Raw genomic sequence first — 20,282 nt, 5'->3', positions numbered from 1 at the left:
TCTCTTTCTTTCTCTGTCACACACACACACACACACACACACACACACACACACACACACACACACACACACACACACACACACACACACACTGAATAAGTTTCATTAACATTTTAGGAAATGGAGAAGTCACGTGTTGCATCGGATTATAAATGAAAATCCCTGTAAACTCAAAAAATATAATTAGACCACACTGCCTAAAAGATGAGGTTTGATAAGATGTCCCTGAAAGACATTTTTGAATGACAGCAGGACTGTCTGCCGTGAAAAACATCTACTGCTCTCTGATCTTCAAGTTGCTTCACTTATGAAGGCAAGCAGTACCTTGAGCTTTTAATCTGTTAGATAATATAAAATTTAACTGATCAGGATCTGCAGAATCAATCAAGGTCAGTTCAGTTTCCCTAGCAAAACATCTAACTCTGCATGAAATTATTTAGTTAATTATGATTGCCTTACACTACACCGGCCCAGTGAATGAGGAAGTAGTAGGTGTTGCCAAGGAAACATCCTTCACTGTTGGTGCTGAGACTGACCTTGCTTACATACCACAGATGGACCTCTATGCTATAACTACAGCACACAACAAGGTTTTTCTGAAGTTACAACAACAGGCACAATCTTTTGTGTCCCAGCAAAAACTTTAATTTTTAAGGTTTGTTTAAAATTGCTGTCACATGTCGTATTATTGTGACAGCTTCATTTATATGGTGTTATTGGAATCAGGTTCCAAACACTGTAATGAATGAATGGGTGCATTGTGACATATGTCCATCATTAGTAAAAAAAATCCTGTAATAAATTGCAAATTTTAGATGAACCGGGCCGGCTTTACAAAAGGATTCTTGCATACACATATATGGGTTACAAGTATGGTGTTTGTTTTGATTATTGGCACGTAAATAAATGAGCGAAAGGAGGAATTGTAATTTTCCAAATCCAGCTTGCATTTGCATATTTGCTGATACGGCCCTGGGTTCACAAACCACAGACGTGTCTACATGATTTTTTGATTTTTTTTTTTTTCACAAATGTTGCTGTAATTTGGTCTCTCCCAGAGTTACCTATCAAATCATACCATCATACCATTTCAAGGACTTTGCAGCAGCTATTGAGGTTGTATTACAATAGCTGCTCAGTCATGTGTTTTTGAATACTTAAAATGATTAAACTGTGACTTTAAGAAGCAATGTGTCTCATTAATGTGAAGGATGTCATCTGGTTTGGCTAACTTTCATTCCTTATCTATAACTTTATGAAAAAGATAATGTGTGCAAAGCTCAAAACATGGCCATATAAAGAGTGTTCTTTCATTATCCTCTATACACACACACACACACACACACACACACACACACACACACACACACACACACACACACACACACACACACACACACACACACACACACACAGTAATTGATTTAATACATTCTGTACCTTGGTTAAATGGCAGATGAATGCCTGAGTGTGTATTCTAGTGTTGTCTTTTATTCTCCCTTTTTCATGGCTAATTGTAATGGCTTTAATCTTCCTGAAATTAGTGCCTGTTTAATTAGGCAGCAGCCATTATGATTTTCATTATAGAAAAAAAGCTCCTGAAGGTAAAGAGAGAGGGGGAGAGGGGCATCAGTGGGCATTCAGAGAGTGGTTGTTTGTTTGGGGCACATAGACATCCAGACTGGGAGAGAAACACTGACGACAAAGACACTCACAACAAACCATAATTAATAGTTTGGTAAAACACTGCAGCACAACACAATTAACTAGGCAATGGCAGAAAAGGACAGTAAGAATTGACACAGAAAAACAACATTCAGTGTACGTCAGCCATTAAACTGTGTATGTGATATTAAAACATGGTGGTCCATTTAATCCAGTGACATGCTTGCAGATCTGTCTCTGAACACTTCAAAATTGCTGCACAGCCTATGACTGTTCTCGTCAGTCTTGTTGCAAGTGGAAGCTTAGAGCCCTCCATGCTGATTGATTTTAGAGCTAATTGTTCATATTTGTAATGTGCTTTAGCTATCATGAGAGGGCTGAATTGTACTGTAAGGCACAAAGTAATTAACATTCACTATAATTAATCTAACAATTTTGTGGCCTCAAAGCCTCTTGAAAGTCTTTGTTTACTGCTATATTATTTACAGATTCCTTCTGAGACCACTCCAGCACACAGGAAACATACAAGAAGCCATACAAACATAGGCACTAGAGTCATTTTAGATTCATTTTGCCTACATGCCAGTGTGTGTGTTTATGTGTGTGTGTGGGTCTGTCATAGGCTACGTTTGGGAAAACCATGTCCCTAACTGGGACAAAGCTGATGTTTGCGTCAGTGGTTAAGGTTAGGGTTAGGCAAGTAGTGGTTGTGGTTAGGGTAAGTCTACAGCAAATGAATGTAAGTCTACGTAATGTCCCCAAACGTGACCATGATCCGATATGTGTTTGTATTTGTTTACGCACATGTGAATTCATGTACAAAGACCAAGGGAATGGGGAAAAAGGGTGAGATCAAGCAGTAATCCAATATTTAGATTTACATTTATGAATATCTTCTATGATAAACTGCACTGTATAATATAGTATAATTTACAATGAACGAAACACAGGTTGTTGTGTACTTAATCATAATGCATTTAGGTAGAAGGAACAGTCAGAGACACCCTCATATACCAGATTCATTCAATTTTGTGTGTGTGTGTGTGCGTGCGTGCGTGCGTGCGTGCGTGCGTGCGTGCGTGCGTGCGTGCCTGTGCACGCGCGCGTACACGCACACTTTTCCTCACGCACGTGAGGAAAAGTTTTAAAAAATAAAATCAGGTGCAGGCAGTCATGAAAAACAAATGCTCTAAAACCTTTTCCCATTGGCTCAGGAAAGCTTAGACAAATGTCTTGACATTTCCAAGCAATGGAATATGAATCACTATTCATTACCACAGAAACATGAAAACAAACTCCACTGGGTAGCAGATTTTTCAGGGCAATACATCACTTTACATGTGCTTGTGTGTGTTTCTCATTGTTCCTCCGCCTCTGTGATTCTCCCCCAAAGAATCTAATACAAAACCAAGCACAATCTCTCCAGTTGAATTTACTGATCAACATAAACACTCAGGTCCTTAAGCACACTGTTTTTCCACTGTGTATGCACCAAAATCACACATCATTCATTCAGCTGTTGTGTAAGACCACAGTATGGAAGTGATCCTAACTCACCAGCCAGTCTGATTCACAACACAGTCAGTCCACTAAATATGGTAAATAAAGTAAAATAAATGACACCCTGGTGTGATCAGTCATTTACAACTTCACGATGAAACCATGTCAAAGAAAACGAATCATGTATGATACACTCAATGTTATACTGGTTTGATGGCTGGTCAGTTCATAGGAAAGCTTGCTGCTCCGCCTTCCTTACATCTGCCGTACATAGTGGAAATAGCAAAAGAGCAACTTGGACATTTCGGTTTGAGAGGTTTCCATCACAAGGAGAGCTTGATTATGAAGCCTGTAAAGACAGATTAAAGGCTGCCACAAGAATACATTTGGCAAGCAGTTGTGTTATCTCTCAGCTGCAGAGTATCCCAAATTAAAAATGAATAATTTGGCAAAGACCTCTATTTCCCTTTTTAACCATGCCATATAAGTTCTCAATTAATAGAGAAATGGTTTGATATTAAACTTGAAATAATATCATTAAGGGCTATGGTCTCAATATAGATGCTTAAAGCCCACTTGTATTTGCACTGCTGAAGTCCCCTTAATAAGCAACATCAAAATGTACCATGGGGGAAACTCACACACACTGTCAAAAAATGTTTTTTACAACAGTTTAGCAACTGTGTCATCATCTGGGGCTTACTGTAGGGAGGGACAGACATATTTAGTACTGCAGCATGAAATGCTTACTACATTATCTGAGACTTCTGTCTCTCTAAACAGCACATCCCTGAAGACCATGTCAAACGTCATGTGTGAGGCCTGAAAAATAGTTTGAAGCGGGACTATTGGGTATTGTTTTACCAGTCAGCATTTGCTTGACGTATGACTGCAGAAATACATCATGTGTAGTTGCTTCCAAACTCTGCAGTTGCCCAGAAACCCCTTCTCTTTAACCCTATACACTTTTATAGAACAATGGACAATCAGCATCTAAGGCATATCATCTTCCTCATGTATTTTCCATTTAATTTTCAATCATGTTTGCCATGTAAAAACATTATGTAAGATCCTATGGTTATTACAAAGATATTGTTTTTGAGTACCATTTACTGAAAAAGACTTAAGTTATAATAAACGGGAATTATCCTTTGAGCTCAAATTAATGATTCATGAGGGCCAGTGTATTCTCTCTGTAAACACAGCACTAAACTTGATAATGAAATTAGGAGGTCTTTTTATTCCCAAAACCAAACTAAGACAGCAGCAGCTTGTTGTACAGTGTGCTGACATCAGGTATTATGTTAATTTGGATACGAGTTGACAGCCATACTAGCTCCTCTCTGAGCCTGCACTTATTCACAGTGGTGTTTTGAACTAAATACTAATGCCAGTACACTGAAATGCTCACACTTACCATTCTAGCATTAGGAATGTCATTAGTTTTGCAAGTATTTAATCATAAACTAAAGTATCTGACAAATACAAATTTGATTTAATGATGCTGCTTAACATAAAAGTAAACCAAATCAAAGTTCATCCTTATGGTTACATACGTACATACATATGTGTGAACATTTCTGTCAAAACCACAAATGTCTGACACTAGAGAAAAAGTTAGAGGGTCAACAAACTTCGGATACATTTTCTGGGGCCAGGGGAATGTCTGGACAAAATTTTGTAAAAACCCATGGAATATATTTCTTAGGATAAGGGAAAACTTTGGAGTGTCAAATGTTCACCGATATTAGAACATGTAGATAATAACATGTCATACATTTTAAAATTGAAATTTAATATTCAGTTATTTCCTCTTAATGTTCTCCAAAGTAACAGATTCAGACGTAAGAACCAGTAAATTCTACTGAATGTGACTTTTAAATGACTTCACCTGAATTGAACAGAAAGAGCCTAGCCGACTGATGATGATGGATGGAACATGTATAAAGACAGATTAAAGGATACCCCATTAACACTACATTTTTCTCAGCCAGTGTGAGAGCACAGGCTGAGGAGATGAACAGTAATTTGGGTAATTTTGTTCGTGGCTTCACCCTTTCCTTTAATGACAATAATTATCTGTAGAAAACATATGTAGGATGTGTTGTCTTCCCCTCCCTTCCTCTCCGTCTTTGTCTGATCAATGTCTTTTCCTCTTGTCTCTTTCTAATTCACCCATGTCTCTTCTTCCTTCTCATCCTCCTTCTGCCATTTCACTTTTTTATCTTACTCTTTCTCTCTTTCTAAACCTTTCTCATCACAAGAAAAGCCAAGCAAAGCCAACTCTATACTGTACCACCACAATATCAGAAATGTGACTGTGGAATAGCAACACACTTGCTCATAACTTAACACCGTCATTGTACCCTATTAAGCTCAAAATGTGCATTCTTGTTGCATTCAGTAGATTTCAGCAACACAGATGAAAGTTCTGCTTCCCAACTTAAGCCTGAAGGGTCTGGTTCAGACAGATGGCTTAATACTACAAGGTGGAGTGTTTTGTGCTGAGAGTTGGCTGCAATCTGCCATTTTTCTGGATGGGTTATCTTCAGGGTGCCATTTGTAACAAAAAGAAGAAAAAAAATCAGATGGGGGAGGGGGGCCGAGGGTGTTCTTGAAATAATGGTATTAATGAAAATAAATCAGAAACACAGTGGGCTTATGTAGACTATTGAGCCTATTAGGCTATTTCTTGCAGCTGGTACAGTAACAATGTTAAAATAATAAGGGTGGGTATCTCTCGGCACCTCACGATTCGATTAAAATCTGATTCAGAGGGCTACGATTCGATTCTAAAATGATTATTGATGCATCTCAACGTATCACATCCTCATTTTATTTTTCTTACTGCGCGGCTAATTTTTCATCAATTGATACAAGTAGTCAGATAAATATGAACCCTGTTTTTTATTTAGAAAGTAGGCCTACTTTAAAAATCTGAATGTCAACATTCAACATGCATGTTAAAGTGTTTTAACATTAAAATAAGTAGACCAAAATATGTCAATAGTATAGACCTAGTAGGGGTGAAGCTCACCTGCCTGTATGAGAGTAACAAACTTTGAGCGGAGTGCACCGAGTTATTTTCTTCACCTCAGAGTGTACGTTGTTTCATGTTGCAGTGTGTATTGGATATGCTTTCGTTAGCTGCGCCGCTCTGCTAACGTTAGCGTTAGCTAAGTGATGGCGTTGAAAGTTCACAGTAAAGTTCACTATCATCTCACAAAGGGAATTATTTAGTTATTCAATCAAAGAATGCTTGCAGTCACTTCTTTTTTAAGATGAACTATAAATGAACTCTTGTGTGTGCGCGCTATAAGACTGTCCGGCTGCTGCGCTGCCCTCACAGTTCCGCCTTTGTCGTTCGTCAACATCAAGTTATTAACTAATGTTTAAAAGATCGATTCTTGACTTTTGATAATCAATGCAGAGTCATCCACGTCCCCCTCGCGATGCATCTTATAATCGAGAAATTTCCCCACCCCTATAAAATAATTATGAACTTAAATAAAACAATTATGAAACTTAAACTTGACAACTGCATTTGCAGGAACATTTTAATGCATTTGTTAAAAGTTAAATTCATGTAGACATGTGATGTTTTCTCTCAGTGATATGATGTCAGGTTCATACCTTGTCTTTTCCTTATGCAGACACACAGGAGATGTAATCATATACAATAAAAAGAAAAGGTTACATGATAATTTAACGTGTCCCAATGAAATCCCTTAATCTGTAGCTCAGAACAGAAAAGATGGCGCTAACCATAAGCTGTAAGTCTGGGCTTCAAAGTGGCTCCAGTGCAAACCAGTGGGTTGTGTCACACCTCGCTACGTCCATCTTCATATAGTCTACGGTCTTCCCCTTTTCACACACCATGGTGTTCCCTAATCACATTTGGAATAGTGTTTTGCCAGTTAACACTTGACACCAAAATTGTACTCACCCCAGTGGTTTCTCCAGTCGGCTGGCTGGTGATCCAACAATCTCCCCGAGAGTGCAGAACGTCTGACCTAAAAAGTCCTGTCAGGAGGAAAAAATGGAAGGCAGGTGTTTGTGGAGTACATACAACAAACCAGTGTTAGGGTTTGGTCAGACGTGAAACTTGGTAGCATTCCTTGTCTTTTACCACTTAAAACCCATACAAATGTCAAATTCAAGAATCTGTGTCTACCAATGTTCCTTCATGCTTCTTCAAATTTGTAGGATTAAAATGTGTCCTGTTCATCCATCCACATTTTTACCCAGCAGGACGAATGTTTTTTTTGTGTGACATCTTCTATTAAAAACTAAAACAATAATTATTGATTTAGATGGTGTCACATGACCACATTTTATATTATGTTTGCAAACTACAAAGTGCAACATAAAGGCTTAATGGTTTGCTGTCAGCTGTGAGACTCCTTTTCTTCAAAGATCATAAATGATCTTCTCAACATTTTGACATCGTGTCCAGTTTTGATGTGAAATGGGAAGCAAATTTGTTGAACTGAACTCAAAAGGCACTATGCCATTAAGGTCAGTACATACATATGCATGGTAAGCATGCTCGATGAACTGTTGAGGATAACAGACAAATGCGAAAAGATGGAGGGAGTGAAAGCATTATGGACAATGACAAGGAACATGTTTCACAACTAGACTTTTAGAAGTAGACAGCCTCTCAGCATCATTGGCAGTAATCTGGTACATTAGACGGCCAATTATTGAAAGGACAGAAAAAAACATGCTTGGTTTCAACATAGACTTCTTTTTTCTTAAAAACAATTGCAGGATAATCAAAACCAAAGATTTTTGCCTTGGCAGACATGGCAAACTAAAAATGTCAGCATCACGATAAAGTGTGTCTTGGGTCTGTTATGCCCATTGTTTCCACTCACCATCACTAGGGAGAGCCTGATCCTATCAAAAGCTGTTGAAAATCTCACCATATTCATAAGTGTCAACAAAAACATGAACTATTTAAAGACCAGATGTCTGATTTAGTTTATTTTTTCCCCCAATATAGCCACTCTGGATCCCTTTGAGTGGAAAGAGAGATAACAGTGGTTAAGGGTTGCACAGATAGCTTGGCTTGATTGGGACAGCACCCACTCAGATCAGTGACACCATCCTTCCTCTTGAGAGAAGGATCATTAATGTAAGATAGCGGCCATGCAGTGTCAGAAGTGAGAGAGATGCTGGGACCTACGTTGAGTTCTGCAGGCTTCCAGAAAGGTTGGGCAGCAGCAGCAACAATAACAGTGACAATAACAACAACAATAACAACAGAGCACATCATATACAAGAACACAACACTATACAATACCTAGCACTCCTAGCACTGCTCAAGATGATGAGGTGAGAATGGAAAGGACACAACATACTGTGCCATAACTGCCCAAAAACTCAAACCTAAGCATACAGTGGGTGGAATTAAAGCTAGTGATGAAAAAATGCAAGCCCGGGTCATCCAAATACATCAAATAATCATCAAAACTGATTATTTTGATAGCAAACTTTGGTCAATGCTTTCAGTCACCATAGTTTCCACACTTGTGACAAAACAGCATATGCTTCGCTATTGAAACAAAAATACAGTAGAAAAAATGATAGTATGTTGCTTAGAATAGAAACTAATGGTCAAAAGCATTGTAAAACTGAAGCTTTTCTATATGGCTGTAAAGGAAGTAATTGCACAATGCCTATCACTGACTACAACAAAGGAGAAAATATATAAGACTATATAAAGCTACACTGCTAGATATAGGAAATTGCATTTGCATGGCAAATTGCAACATGGATAATTTCTGTAACTCATTGTATTAAAAGAAAAAGAAACAATTGTATTTGGATATTACTATGAATCAGGCATTACAAAGGGTTTGCTTTATTTCATCAAGGAGACAACATGCAGCAGAAAACACCTAAATAGGAACATACAGGAAAAAGAAATAATGTCACCATGAGACCACTGATAAAGGATTCAGCCAATCTCAAATCACTCATTTCAACAACCAATATTTACTTTTTTCATTTTTCGAGCCATTCAAGCCAATAATTCAGATTTTCTTCAAGACTGAGCTCCACTTATCAGTGATTCAAGGTTAAAATAAGAATGAGCACTCACATGTTTGGACAGGTCTGGGCTTTTGGAATCAACGTCATACCTGAAAGGGAACAAAATAAAGCAGCAATTTCTACTTTATCCACTGTACAAGAGATTATTATCTAAGTGGAGTCATTTTGATTGATATGCTCTTAAATGGCAGATTTCAAGTGGTTATCTGTCATCATCTGAGGCAGAAAGAATTACACTGGAACACCACATTTCCAATTTTTGGCTTGCAATTTTTGGCTTTTGAGATGTTTTGTTTATTTGTAGGTTTAGGGAAATACTTTGTCTCAAATTTAGAAAAACTCAGGAAGAAGAAGTATATGACAGCAATTTGGGAAGGATATAATTGAGAAGTAAGGAAACAAAAAATAAAAGAAATAAACAGAAGAAATACTAGACAAAATCCTAGTAAATAAAGATGTGGGTGGACATCATGAGACATAAAAGAGGACGAAGGTAATCTTATGTGTAAAATATACAATAAGCTAAGATAAAAAGAGAGGAGGACCTTAGTATCTTTTCAGATGTCACTATCTGTGGGGCAGGGCAAGTGGCGAGGGGTTCAATAAGACCTTTTTTCTTCTTCCATAATAATGAGTGTTGGTCCTGACCTGATTTGCATGTGAATATAAAGCAATGAAAGTGAGGGAAATGGAACATATGCGATGTACTAAGATTAAACATCTGATGAAATGATTGATCTAGTTCACCAAGAGCAAGCACAATTAGATAGGAATGGGGTAATATTTAAGTAAAGTTGCTGTTAGGCTGCACAAACTCGGCTATACATTGTCTTTCACCATTAATTCAAATGAAAGATCAAAAGATGGAGTTGCCAAATTGTATCTATTTTTAAATTGTTTGATGGCATAGCTGCAGAAGATATAAAGGAGGGTTGTGTTACAGGTCATTCTTTTGAAAGAGGTTCAAGGAAATGGTTGTTTATGTGATTTCATATGAAAATAAACTGCATCCATAAAAGAGCTGAACAAAATAAAACAAGTGCTGAGACAGCATTATTTGTATTTCCAGGCCATAAAAAGCTGACAGTTAACTCTACAAGCTGGCCAACATCACAGCCCATATGGAAGAATGATCATGTTGATATATTAAATAAGGCTTAGAGTTTACAGCCATGCCATAGCAGCTCTGTGAGGCTATAGGTAGGCACAGCCATTCTTTTAAATCAATGCTAACATCAGCAAGTCAACAAGGTCACAATGAAAAAGCTATCCACCTCACGTCAAGCAGGTATAACATGATATATAGAGTAATTTTCTGCATTTTTAGCATGTTATCATGCAAACAGTTGCTTATTAGCACTAAACATAGAGTACAACTAAGGTTGATGGTAATGTCATAATTTTGCAGGTATTTGGTCCTTTTTTTTCAACAAATGATGGAGCTAGATTAAAAGGTAAGGGATCACCAAAATGATTACAATTTAGTCTGATGGAAACATCAGACAGTTTTTGATTGTTTTCACTTAAAATCACAAATTTCATCCTCACAATTAGGATTCATCCTCCGGGCATCATTGACATCTGTACAAAATTGCATGGCAACCCATGTGCAAGTTGTACAAATATGTCAGTCTAGAAAGACCAACCCACTGAGATTGCGATTCGTGTCAGAAAGAGATAAAATTGAACTTGAAAATCCTCAAGGAGACACAGAAAGAGAGAGACTGCTTGATGAAAAGAGAAAATGATGCTAGAGAATATGAAAGTAATTGCTATGTCACTAATCATTACTGATACTAATCATGAGGTCAGTTTCTTCAGACTGAGCTAACTTAACTGATATTTTCAATCAGCACAGAACTGAGAGAGATAAAAATGGATCGCAGTAAGGACTGAGGGCAGGTGAGAAGGCACACTGATGATACGACTTCAAAGGAAATTACTCACAAGTCGAAGCGAAGGTTCTGCTTCTCCTCAAAAAAGTAGTCCAAGATGTACTTTCGAACAAAGTCGGGGTTCAGGGTGTTGTCTATCACCTCCGTTCTCCCAAACTGTGTAAGGAGAAAGACAGATGACGTCAGGAGGGAAAAAGGATGAAAAGAAAATACTCTTTAAAAAACAAATGGTATCAGTTGTAAACAATGTTTTTTCTACTTTTTCTTCTATTTTTTCGAGACTTCTTCACATGCATACGCAGACATTTACAGAAGCCTGATTAATGAAGGTGCTTTCACACGCTGCTGCTGTGCAGAGGAAACCAGGGGTGTTTCCTGGTTCCTTGATCCTCACTTCTCTCCCACATTAATTACAGCAGGATAATTCACTCATCAACCCCACAGAGAGAAAGAGAAGATATAAAGGAAGAGATGAAGAAAATGTATGTAGAGAGAGAGAAATAACATGGGCACAGATAAGCAGAATCAAAATGGCTCAAAAGGTATGAAGAGCAGTTTGGGGAAAAAGGGGGCAAAACTGGAGTGGGGAATTAGGACAGAAAAGGAGGGGAGAGAGTGGGAGTGGGAAAGGAGTGGGAAGGAAGAGGAAGAGAAAAGCAGTGATTAAGGCTGCCTAATTAGTGAGATTCTCACTCCCAAAGTACCAAGTGCTGGGGAAAATGCCAGGGAAAGGCTGGCAAAGACCCATCAACACCACATGCATATACTGTACAAAAAGCTGATTAAGGGTTCCCCATATCAGATACAGTACATACATACATTGTTAACGCCTCCTTGATTTACCATGTTAAATAAAATTCTTTATCAAAATGAAGTGTGAAGTTTTAATTTTGTGAAGTTTTTAGTTTCTATTTTATAGTCTATAGTTTAATATAGTCTCAAATTACCACCACTGAAGTATGCCCTCTATGTATTGTATTTTCACTTAATTTTATCTTATTTTTATGTTTATATGTGATAGTTGTAGAGATTTGTTTTAGTCTGGACTGAACCCACTGACACCGCAATCCATGCTTAATGCATAACTGCATGCATTAAATGATCATTTCATTTTACATAAATATCAAAACAGCAAAATCTTGAGTCCATTTGATAGACTAGCTGTATTTCCCTTAGTTGTCATTCTCCACTAGTTGCCCTAAGACATTTGTCCCTGTCTGTTTAGACTGAGTGAGAGGAGGACAGATGAGATACTCAGTTGGAAGAGTATACAGAGCTGAAGTGAAATCTGAAATGCTTTCGTCTTCACCTGGTTAAGAATAAGTATGTTTTTTAGGACCAGACTGTATTGATAAAGTGTTCAGGCTGGTTTCACTGAGCTGCCAACTTAAGTGCTTTTCAAGCAATTCATTCTAAGTGGTGATGCTTCAGTTTTTTGCCCACTCTCATTTTTCGGAGTAATGGAACAGATATATATTTTTTGGACTTTGAGAGTTAGTACATCATTGAGATGATCTTAGCTCTGTAGCACACAGTGATTTTGTGTTTGCATTTAACCTGCTGGTATGTAAGACTTTCTTGTGCCTACTTAGTGTTTTCTGAGTTTGGGGATGTTTTCTGGGTTTCCACAGTTGACCTATATCGGCCTTGTTAGTCCTTCCTTGCTCCCAGTGCTTTCCCAAGCCAATCAGCTCCTTGCCTGTTCTGCCAAGTCACCTGCTCCTCATCCCCTCGTCAGTTGTATTTAAGTCCTGTTTTTCAATTCAGTCCTTGTCAGATTTTTTTCTGTTTGCCTGTATCTGTGTATCCTTTTCCTGAGTCTTGAATGAAGATTTTGTCAAATTCCTGTTGCCTGAAGTGTCCTGTGTTTGGGTCCACTTGCTACACTTTCACAACAGTCCAGCCAGTACTGACCTTTTGTCTCTTAAATAATTATTTTATCAAATGAATCTTAATTAATTCATTTATGTCCTAATCCTTTATTGCTTTTGTTACGACTACTTTAGTAATGATTCAGTTCTCACAGCTAAACATGCCTTGTTTTATTGGAAAGCTGCCAAACTCTGTGATTCCAATCAATGTCAAAGAAACAGATTACAAGTGGGAGTCGAGCTTGTTTCTCCACAGTGTGTAAGTCAGGTACTGTAGGTGGATATGTGAGTTAACAACACATACAATACATTGTGGGCAATTATGACAACACAAACTTACATCTGTTGCCTATATTGTTACACAATACCATATACCTATTTGAACTCTGCTTTTTAAAGTAATATTTTTCTCAGCATGAAGTCACTCACTGAGGATCTAAATTTAACACCAGTGAGGGAGAAAAGCAGAGGAGAGGATGTGGATGTTGAATCTGAGACTTTCTAAGAGACCCTGAGGTGTTGATGAGATTGTGAGCACGTGTTAGTAAAGGAGGCGGGTGATGGCAAGATGAGCTCCATAATGTGATTTCCCTGCTGAGTGGAAAAGACAATACGGTACTGCAGAGTTCATTAGATATTGCTGGTCTGCTGGAGCTGGCTAATGAGAATCTGGCATGAAGTCCCCAACCTGCAACCTCAACATGTCCACACACACACAGTAGCTCACATACAGATACATATATGGCAAACTGAACACTACTGTACAGACCAGCAGTGTCACTTAGATGCACACATGCACTGTAAGTGAGAGCATGGTGTACAATAAAGGGCCTAGCACAGGAGAGTGATAACAGGACACGGCTCTAGTCCTTTCTTTATCTTTGTGGTTTGTTTGGTAGACTGTAATGTAGTGTTGAATTAATGAGCTTGGTGGAGCCTTTTGTTCTCACAGGGAAAGATAAAAGATGGTAGCTGATGGGGCTTTTCTTTGCTCCCCTGTCTCCCATAGACTGTATATAAAGATGGACGATGCATCTCCACTTCCTACCACTATGCCAAAGTGAAGCCACAGTATCTTGTTTCCAGGAGCTGCCATCTTGGTTGTGTGATGTCATTTGGAGCCAGAGTCTGCACAGTAGTCTGACAGGGGTTTGAGACTGGCTGTCACAGCTGTCAATCATGACATCACACCCCTTCTTTACATCATTAAAAATATACACAATACATGATTAAAAGCCAACTTGTTAAAAAAAATAAGCATTTGAAAAAACATATGCCTGATAAAAACGTTCTAAAATAACAGAAACAATCTTTAAACATTTATATAATGTGTTCGTTTTTTAGTATGTCTCATGCCCCATCCGTGAACATGGAGGGGGCTGGACTTATGACATATGGATGCAGCCAGCCACCAGACAATGGAAACTTTTTGGCTTCACTTTTGGAAAAGCTGTTCCCTATGCCCTAGAATCACTGCATTCCCATCTGCCTTCCTGTCTGCCTGCTTGCCCGTGTAACCTGCCTGCATGTCAACCTGCCTCTTCACCTCTGCTTTACTCCAGCAAGCCACGCTCTCACCTCGCTCCAGTCCAGCCACCCTCCATTACCTCTCATCCCCACCTGCAAATCTCCAGACATCATTCCCCCTGTCTCTATCCTCCAACCTCTGCAATAAATGTCATTCCTTTTAACCTCTGGGTCTGTGTTGTGCGATTTGGTTCCTACTCACTGATTGTAAGAGCTGGGGCTGTGGAGTATTGAACAGATCCTCAGGAATTATAAAGAATTATGGGTACTTTAGTCATTGAGGGAGGAAAAAGACAACAACCTCTTCTTAACACGTGTAACCTAAATATGCTATGTGTTTCACTTTACATGTGAACATACAGTAGCTTTTTTTTAGGAAATAATTATTTAAAATAAGCACTATTATACATTATAATGGATAAATTGAATATGTCATATAGAACAATCAGGTTGTTCAGCTACCAGCATATGAGTGTGAAACCAGTTTTCTATACAACTTTTACACTTCACTGAATGCACTGTTGGGGGAAACAGCCTCTTAACCAGGAAAGACCCCTGCATTCAGCCCAAGTGTAAAATTGAGGAGGATGGACGTTTGCAGTCATGAAGCTGAAAGCATCTTGATTATTTCGTTACATTTTCATTATAAGCCAAAGACATTGGGGACATTATTCATCTAATCAAGATCCTGACAGAGAGCACCAGCTGCATAAACACGATGTCATGCACAACAAATACTGGAGGAGGTAGAAATCATCATTAAATGTAACCTGAGCCTTGCTGAAAGATTTATGTGCTAGAGGGTGCTGTCAAGAAATGCTATTTGGAAGTCTCTGGTGAGTCACCTGTGCTTGTTCTGTCTGAAGTTTGGAAGTGTTTGGCCTCGCTTGCACAGCATACCTGCAGCTGCATTAACGCCCACCACGTCTTAACAATACGATTATGAAAGTGATGGTTTATCTCCGTGCGGAAATGACTGCTTTAAACGTTTGTTTTTACAACAAAAGCAATGAACATGACAGAGTGAAGTATCATTTGGCTTTTGAAACGCTCATTATATTAATCATGTTTTGTATACTAGCCCATCCTACAGTCTGTGCCTGTCAAACTGGAAAAACAAAGTGCCATTTGTGTGAAATGTGAAAGAGGGTGTATAATGGAAACACCTTGCATACGAATATGCCAGCACATTAAGCATATACACATACCCATACATATATAAACAAAAACACACTCAACACAGTCCACTGCCGTCCTTCAGCTCCATTTGAATGAAAGCCCACACAGCCATCTGTTCTCAGCGGGTAAACACACAAGCAGCAGATGATGAGGGTCATTTGATGGAATAAGTACATGTGAATTCCATTAAATTCTGATCTATTACACACCCACAGTGGATCAGGTCTGTAAAAATAATATCTATGGCCTCTTGGTTGCATGGACAATTTGCACTGCTGTATGGGATAAGTAATAATGTCAAACATGGGAGCTGACATTAAAGATATCCACAGTCTGTTAAATGTATGTACATAAGTAAACACAGAAATATACAATATACATGCAGTTATTCACATACACACAAATGGCCATATAGGTGGAAGTCTGATAGAATCATTCACATCACATTAAATACTTGTTTTGTCACATCTGTCTTGATAGCTCACACGCCTTCAGCAGCATTTCACACCAGGCTCAATGTACATTGACAGCAAGCATCAAATCAGTTAAAATAGTATCACCCTTCATTATTGATCTCCACTAAGCTTTGGATAAAGACCTCCCTGAGGAGATCAGGCGAGGAACTAATGACTTTTCTACACAAGACTTTTGTTGTTTTCACATGTTTTTAATTACACAGTCAGTCATTCAGATGAGTGTCACATATTAATTTGATTTGTTGAGTTACTTTAAAATCACTTATTATGCATTATTATGACCTATTTAATTTAGTTTTAATGTTTCATCTCTGGTTTTACATTGCATCTGTCCATAAAAGTATTTGGTAGCTAAACATTTTGAAACATACGTAGGGCTGATGATATTATTTACTTTTATTAAAGAGGACATATCATGTACATTTTCAGGTCTATATTTATATTCTGAGCTTCTACTGTAATATATTTGCAGGATATACAGTTTTAAAAAACGAATTAATCCATAATGACCCTTTACAAAGCCCTTCAGTTCAGCCTCTGTCTGAAACTTCTTTTTCTTGTTCTTTACTTGAGATTAGGGGTGGGCAATATGGCAAAAATATCATATCACGATTTTTTTATAATAAAATCACGATCACGATTTTATCACGATTCTTTTTTACATTGATTTTTGAGACTAATTTGCACATTTCTGAACAGTGCAACAAACCATTTCCCATTACAATTTCTCTCAAAGCAATATATTAGCGTGTTAATGGTGATAGAATAACTTGTTACTATTTATAGCACTGATAACAGAAAACTTATAGCCTAACTGTTATAGAAATGCGCTAGTATAATGCTAACGAGTGCTATAACTGTCCTTTAAATTCTTTAAATGCCGTCAAATTTACATAAATCAATAAACAGGTTATGGTCAAACAAACAATCAGTGAAACATCACTTGACATAACTTACTTTTCATTTAAGGACGCACATTAGGGAAAATAAAGTTAGCCGGCTTCTGCTTTGTCAGATCGTCGACACGTTCTAATCCTTCACGAACTAATATCGTCATATCACAAACCCTTACTTGAGATATCACAATGTTTCCCTCGTATTCATTATATTAGAGTGTAATGTGTGTGCGAGTGTGTGGTTGAGCAATTGACAGGTGAATGAGCGGAGCACAGAAAAGGTTTAGCAGTAAGTTGTCAATATGGCAGTAAATGTACAGTACAGAGGGGGTTAGCTCCAAAGTTAGTGACAATGGATTAGCTTCATTTTAGTGTCAATCTCAGCCATTGGGCAATGTCTGGCTGCTGATTCTCTCTGAAATTTTGCTCAGCCAACCCCCTGCCTCACTTTCATATTGAGTTTATTTATTTGTTTGCTAGTTTATTAGTTTTTAACATGGTATCCAAAAAGTTTGTGATTGAGTGGACAAACAGACAAGAGTGATGTGATGAAAAAGAGTCGGCAGTAATGCTGTCTGCTGCAAACCCAACAAACCACAGTGAGAGCTGGCTTAATGCTTCCTCAATGTGTATTAGTCCCCAAAATGTCACCATATTGATCCTACATTTTGAGTTATTCTCTGTTTGTTGAAGTCTCCAATTACATAATATTTTCCTGGCATTTTCAGACAACTGATGGCTGAACAGAAGGAACTGCTGAAGCCAACTACTGTGTGCTCAAAGTGAAAAGACAATTTGAGGAAGGAGTGCCTTAACGCAAGTCTCATCCCTCCTCTACTTTCCTTAGTAATTCCAACTAAACCCATGATAAATATACTTAAATACATTATGCAAACTATATTGCAGTTAACCAGTTTGTTATTGTACATTCGGATCAATCAAATTGTTTAATTCCTAAATACTAAAATGAAGTTTATTGTAATTAAACATTTTTCTTATTATTAGTAGTTTAACGTTCAGTGAATTCAACATTCAGATAAGTAAACCAAACAAAGTATTTTTGAACAATTTTATTTTGCCAAATTTTTAACAGCATCTTTGTCAGAGTGCAGTCTCATGAACCAAGATTATGGAAAACCTACAAAACCATTGCATCTATTAGACAAGCATGTGTGAAGAGCAACTTCCATTAACTGTAATCCTTATGTGGAGTGTAGACCTGAGCTGTTAAAAGCTTCTATAAAAAGATAGAAGAACATCAGTAAGCTTTTTCAATAGAAAGACAATTAAACCTGTTGCTCTGATTCTCTTACGTGACACAAACATAACACAATACATAATAACACAATTTTTGTTCTTTAAAAAAAAAGCACAAGTAAGAAAAACAAAATAATTCATAATAAAATTCATAATATTCATATTCATAAGAAAAACAAAATGTAACAGCTGAACATAGCTGGGAGACAACAAACATGGCTGACCCGATTCTGAGATTAGAGTTGCATATTGGTTGATTAATCAGTTGGTCAACCAACAGATAATTGCTCACTTTTTTATATAATCAAAAACAAATGGTTTAAATTCTGTGTGAATGTTTTTTATTTAGTCCTCTATAACAAACTGAATATATTTGGGTTGTGGACTGTTAGTCACAACAACTTGACAAAACAAGATATTTGAAGACGTCATCTTGGGCTTTTGGAAAAAAGCGATAACCATCTGTCACGATTTCCTGGCATTTTATAGACCAAACAGCTAATTGATTAATCAAGAAAATAAATGACAAATGAATCAATAATGAAAATAATCATCATTTGCTGCTCTATTACTGCAATACACTGCAAACAATGTTACAATATTCATTTGAAATGAAAATCCTTCATCCTATGTTGGGTTTAATGTCCTTATCATTGGCTGTGTTAGTACTTCAGTCCTGCACTCACTTTGTTCCTAATATTTCAACATATTCTCTCTGTATTTCACAGTATAGAGTTTTAAAATCGGGTATCTGGTATGAAAGTCTGGCACTGGCACACAAGAAGTGATGCATTTTAGATCAACCAGCAATGGATCTGTCATTTAAAGCTTTGTTTAAATTGAATGACTGCAGAAGTAGCAAGAAGAGTTTGTTTCTGAAATGTTCTTGCCAAAACTATATGATGAGTTAGCTTCTGCTCCACAGCACATCAAGATTAATTGAGAAACACCTGAAAAAATACAAATAAACATGGGAATTTACAAGGATCATTTTCCAAAAATTACAAGTTTGTTCCTGCAAAGAAAATGTTAAGGTCATAATTTACTCAACAGCAAATTACAGGCTTAAACAATATAACTGTCAACACAAAAAAACTGAAGAAGTATCAACAAAAAAATTAACATTTATGCTACAAGAATAATAATACATTAATAATAAATTCACATATTTGTTTTGTGCTAAATTTACCACACTGACAAGATTAGAAAACACCCCTACAGCTAAGGTTAAAAACTGAGACAGCGATAAAGGTGAAGCTACAGGCATTCAATAATCAATTAAAATTGGTAAACTTGTGATAGGTGTCCAAATACAAACATAATAAAGATAAGAGCTAATTATTAACAAGAAAAACACTGAATTCATCTTGCATAAGAGCAACATCAATTTGCCTAGCTTTAATGTAGCTAATTTATAGCTAACATTACATCTAGTAGCTAGACGTAATGTTGTGCTAACAATAATGTTAGCTAGATGTAGCTATGTTACATTATGTCAGATCATCGAGCTCAGGACCAGAACTTATTCTTTCCCTATGAAAACACATTTCTAAGTGTAAACAGGACCCTGTTAAAGTAAAAAATACAACACACCAATGGTTATGTAATGTTTACTTACCGAAATCAGTGAGCCTTCGTTCAACATTTTTTGAGCCAGTCAGTCAGAGAAAGAGGAAACAGTCCCCTCATGGAAAATGGTGGCATGTGTGCGCACATTCTGGCTCTAATGTCTCCACACCATGTTGATATATAATTACTTTTGGAAGATAAATTCTCAAAGAAGAAATGTAACAATTGTAGCTGCCACATTAGTTTGTCTGAATGTTAAGTGAAACTTTTTACTGGACAGAACAGCTAGGGGTCTATATGTACAGATATCACCACATTTACACAAATATAAATGTATTAAAACAAACAGAAATCTATATTTTCATTTTATTTTTAATAAGCTTCATA

At 37.3% G+C, this 20,282-nt stretch overlaps 1 protein-coding gene across 3 annotated transcripts in view; it reads right to left on the bottom strand.

The window, feature by feature from the left end:
• Window positions 1–20,282, bottom strand: part of cpne5b (copine Vb) — a 137,173-nt gene that overhangs the window by 84,092 nt on the left and 32,799 nt on the right. Inside the window, exons 4-7 of one of the 3 annotated variants that reach the window (XM_062444962.1) lie at window positions 11,173–11,276; window positions 9,271–9,314; window positions 7,532–7,557; window positions 7,112–7,188 (exon numbers count right to left, since the gene is read on the bottom strand). In XM_062444962.1, the coding sequence (XP_062300946.1) occupies window positions 7,112–7,188; window positions 7,532–7,557; window positions 9,271–9,314; window positions 11,173–11,276 (251 nt within the window). Of the gene's footprint in view, window positions 1–7,111; window positions 7,189–7,531; window positions 7,558–8,356; window positions 8,372–9,270; window positions 9,315–11,172; window positions 11,277–20,282 lie in introns of all 3 variants that reach the window. The other 2 variants (XM_062444970.1, XM_062444978.1) reach the window with 2 other exon arrangements.

Source organism: Scomber scombrus, chromosome 3 (genome assembly GCF_963691925.1).
Source record: "Scomber scombrus chromosome 3, fScoSco1.1, whole genome shotgun sequence".
In the NCBI taxonomy this organism is placed as follows: Eukaryota; Metazoa; Chordata; class Actinopteri; order Scombriformes; family Scombridae; genus Scomber; species Scomber scombrus.
This window is presented reverse-complemented; position numbering and strand designations above follow the sequence as displayed.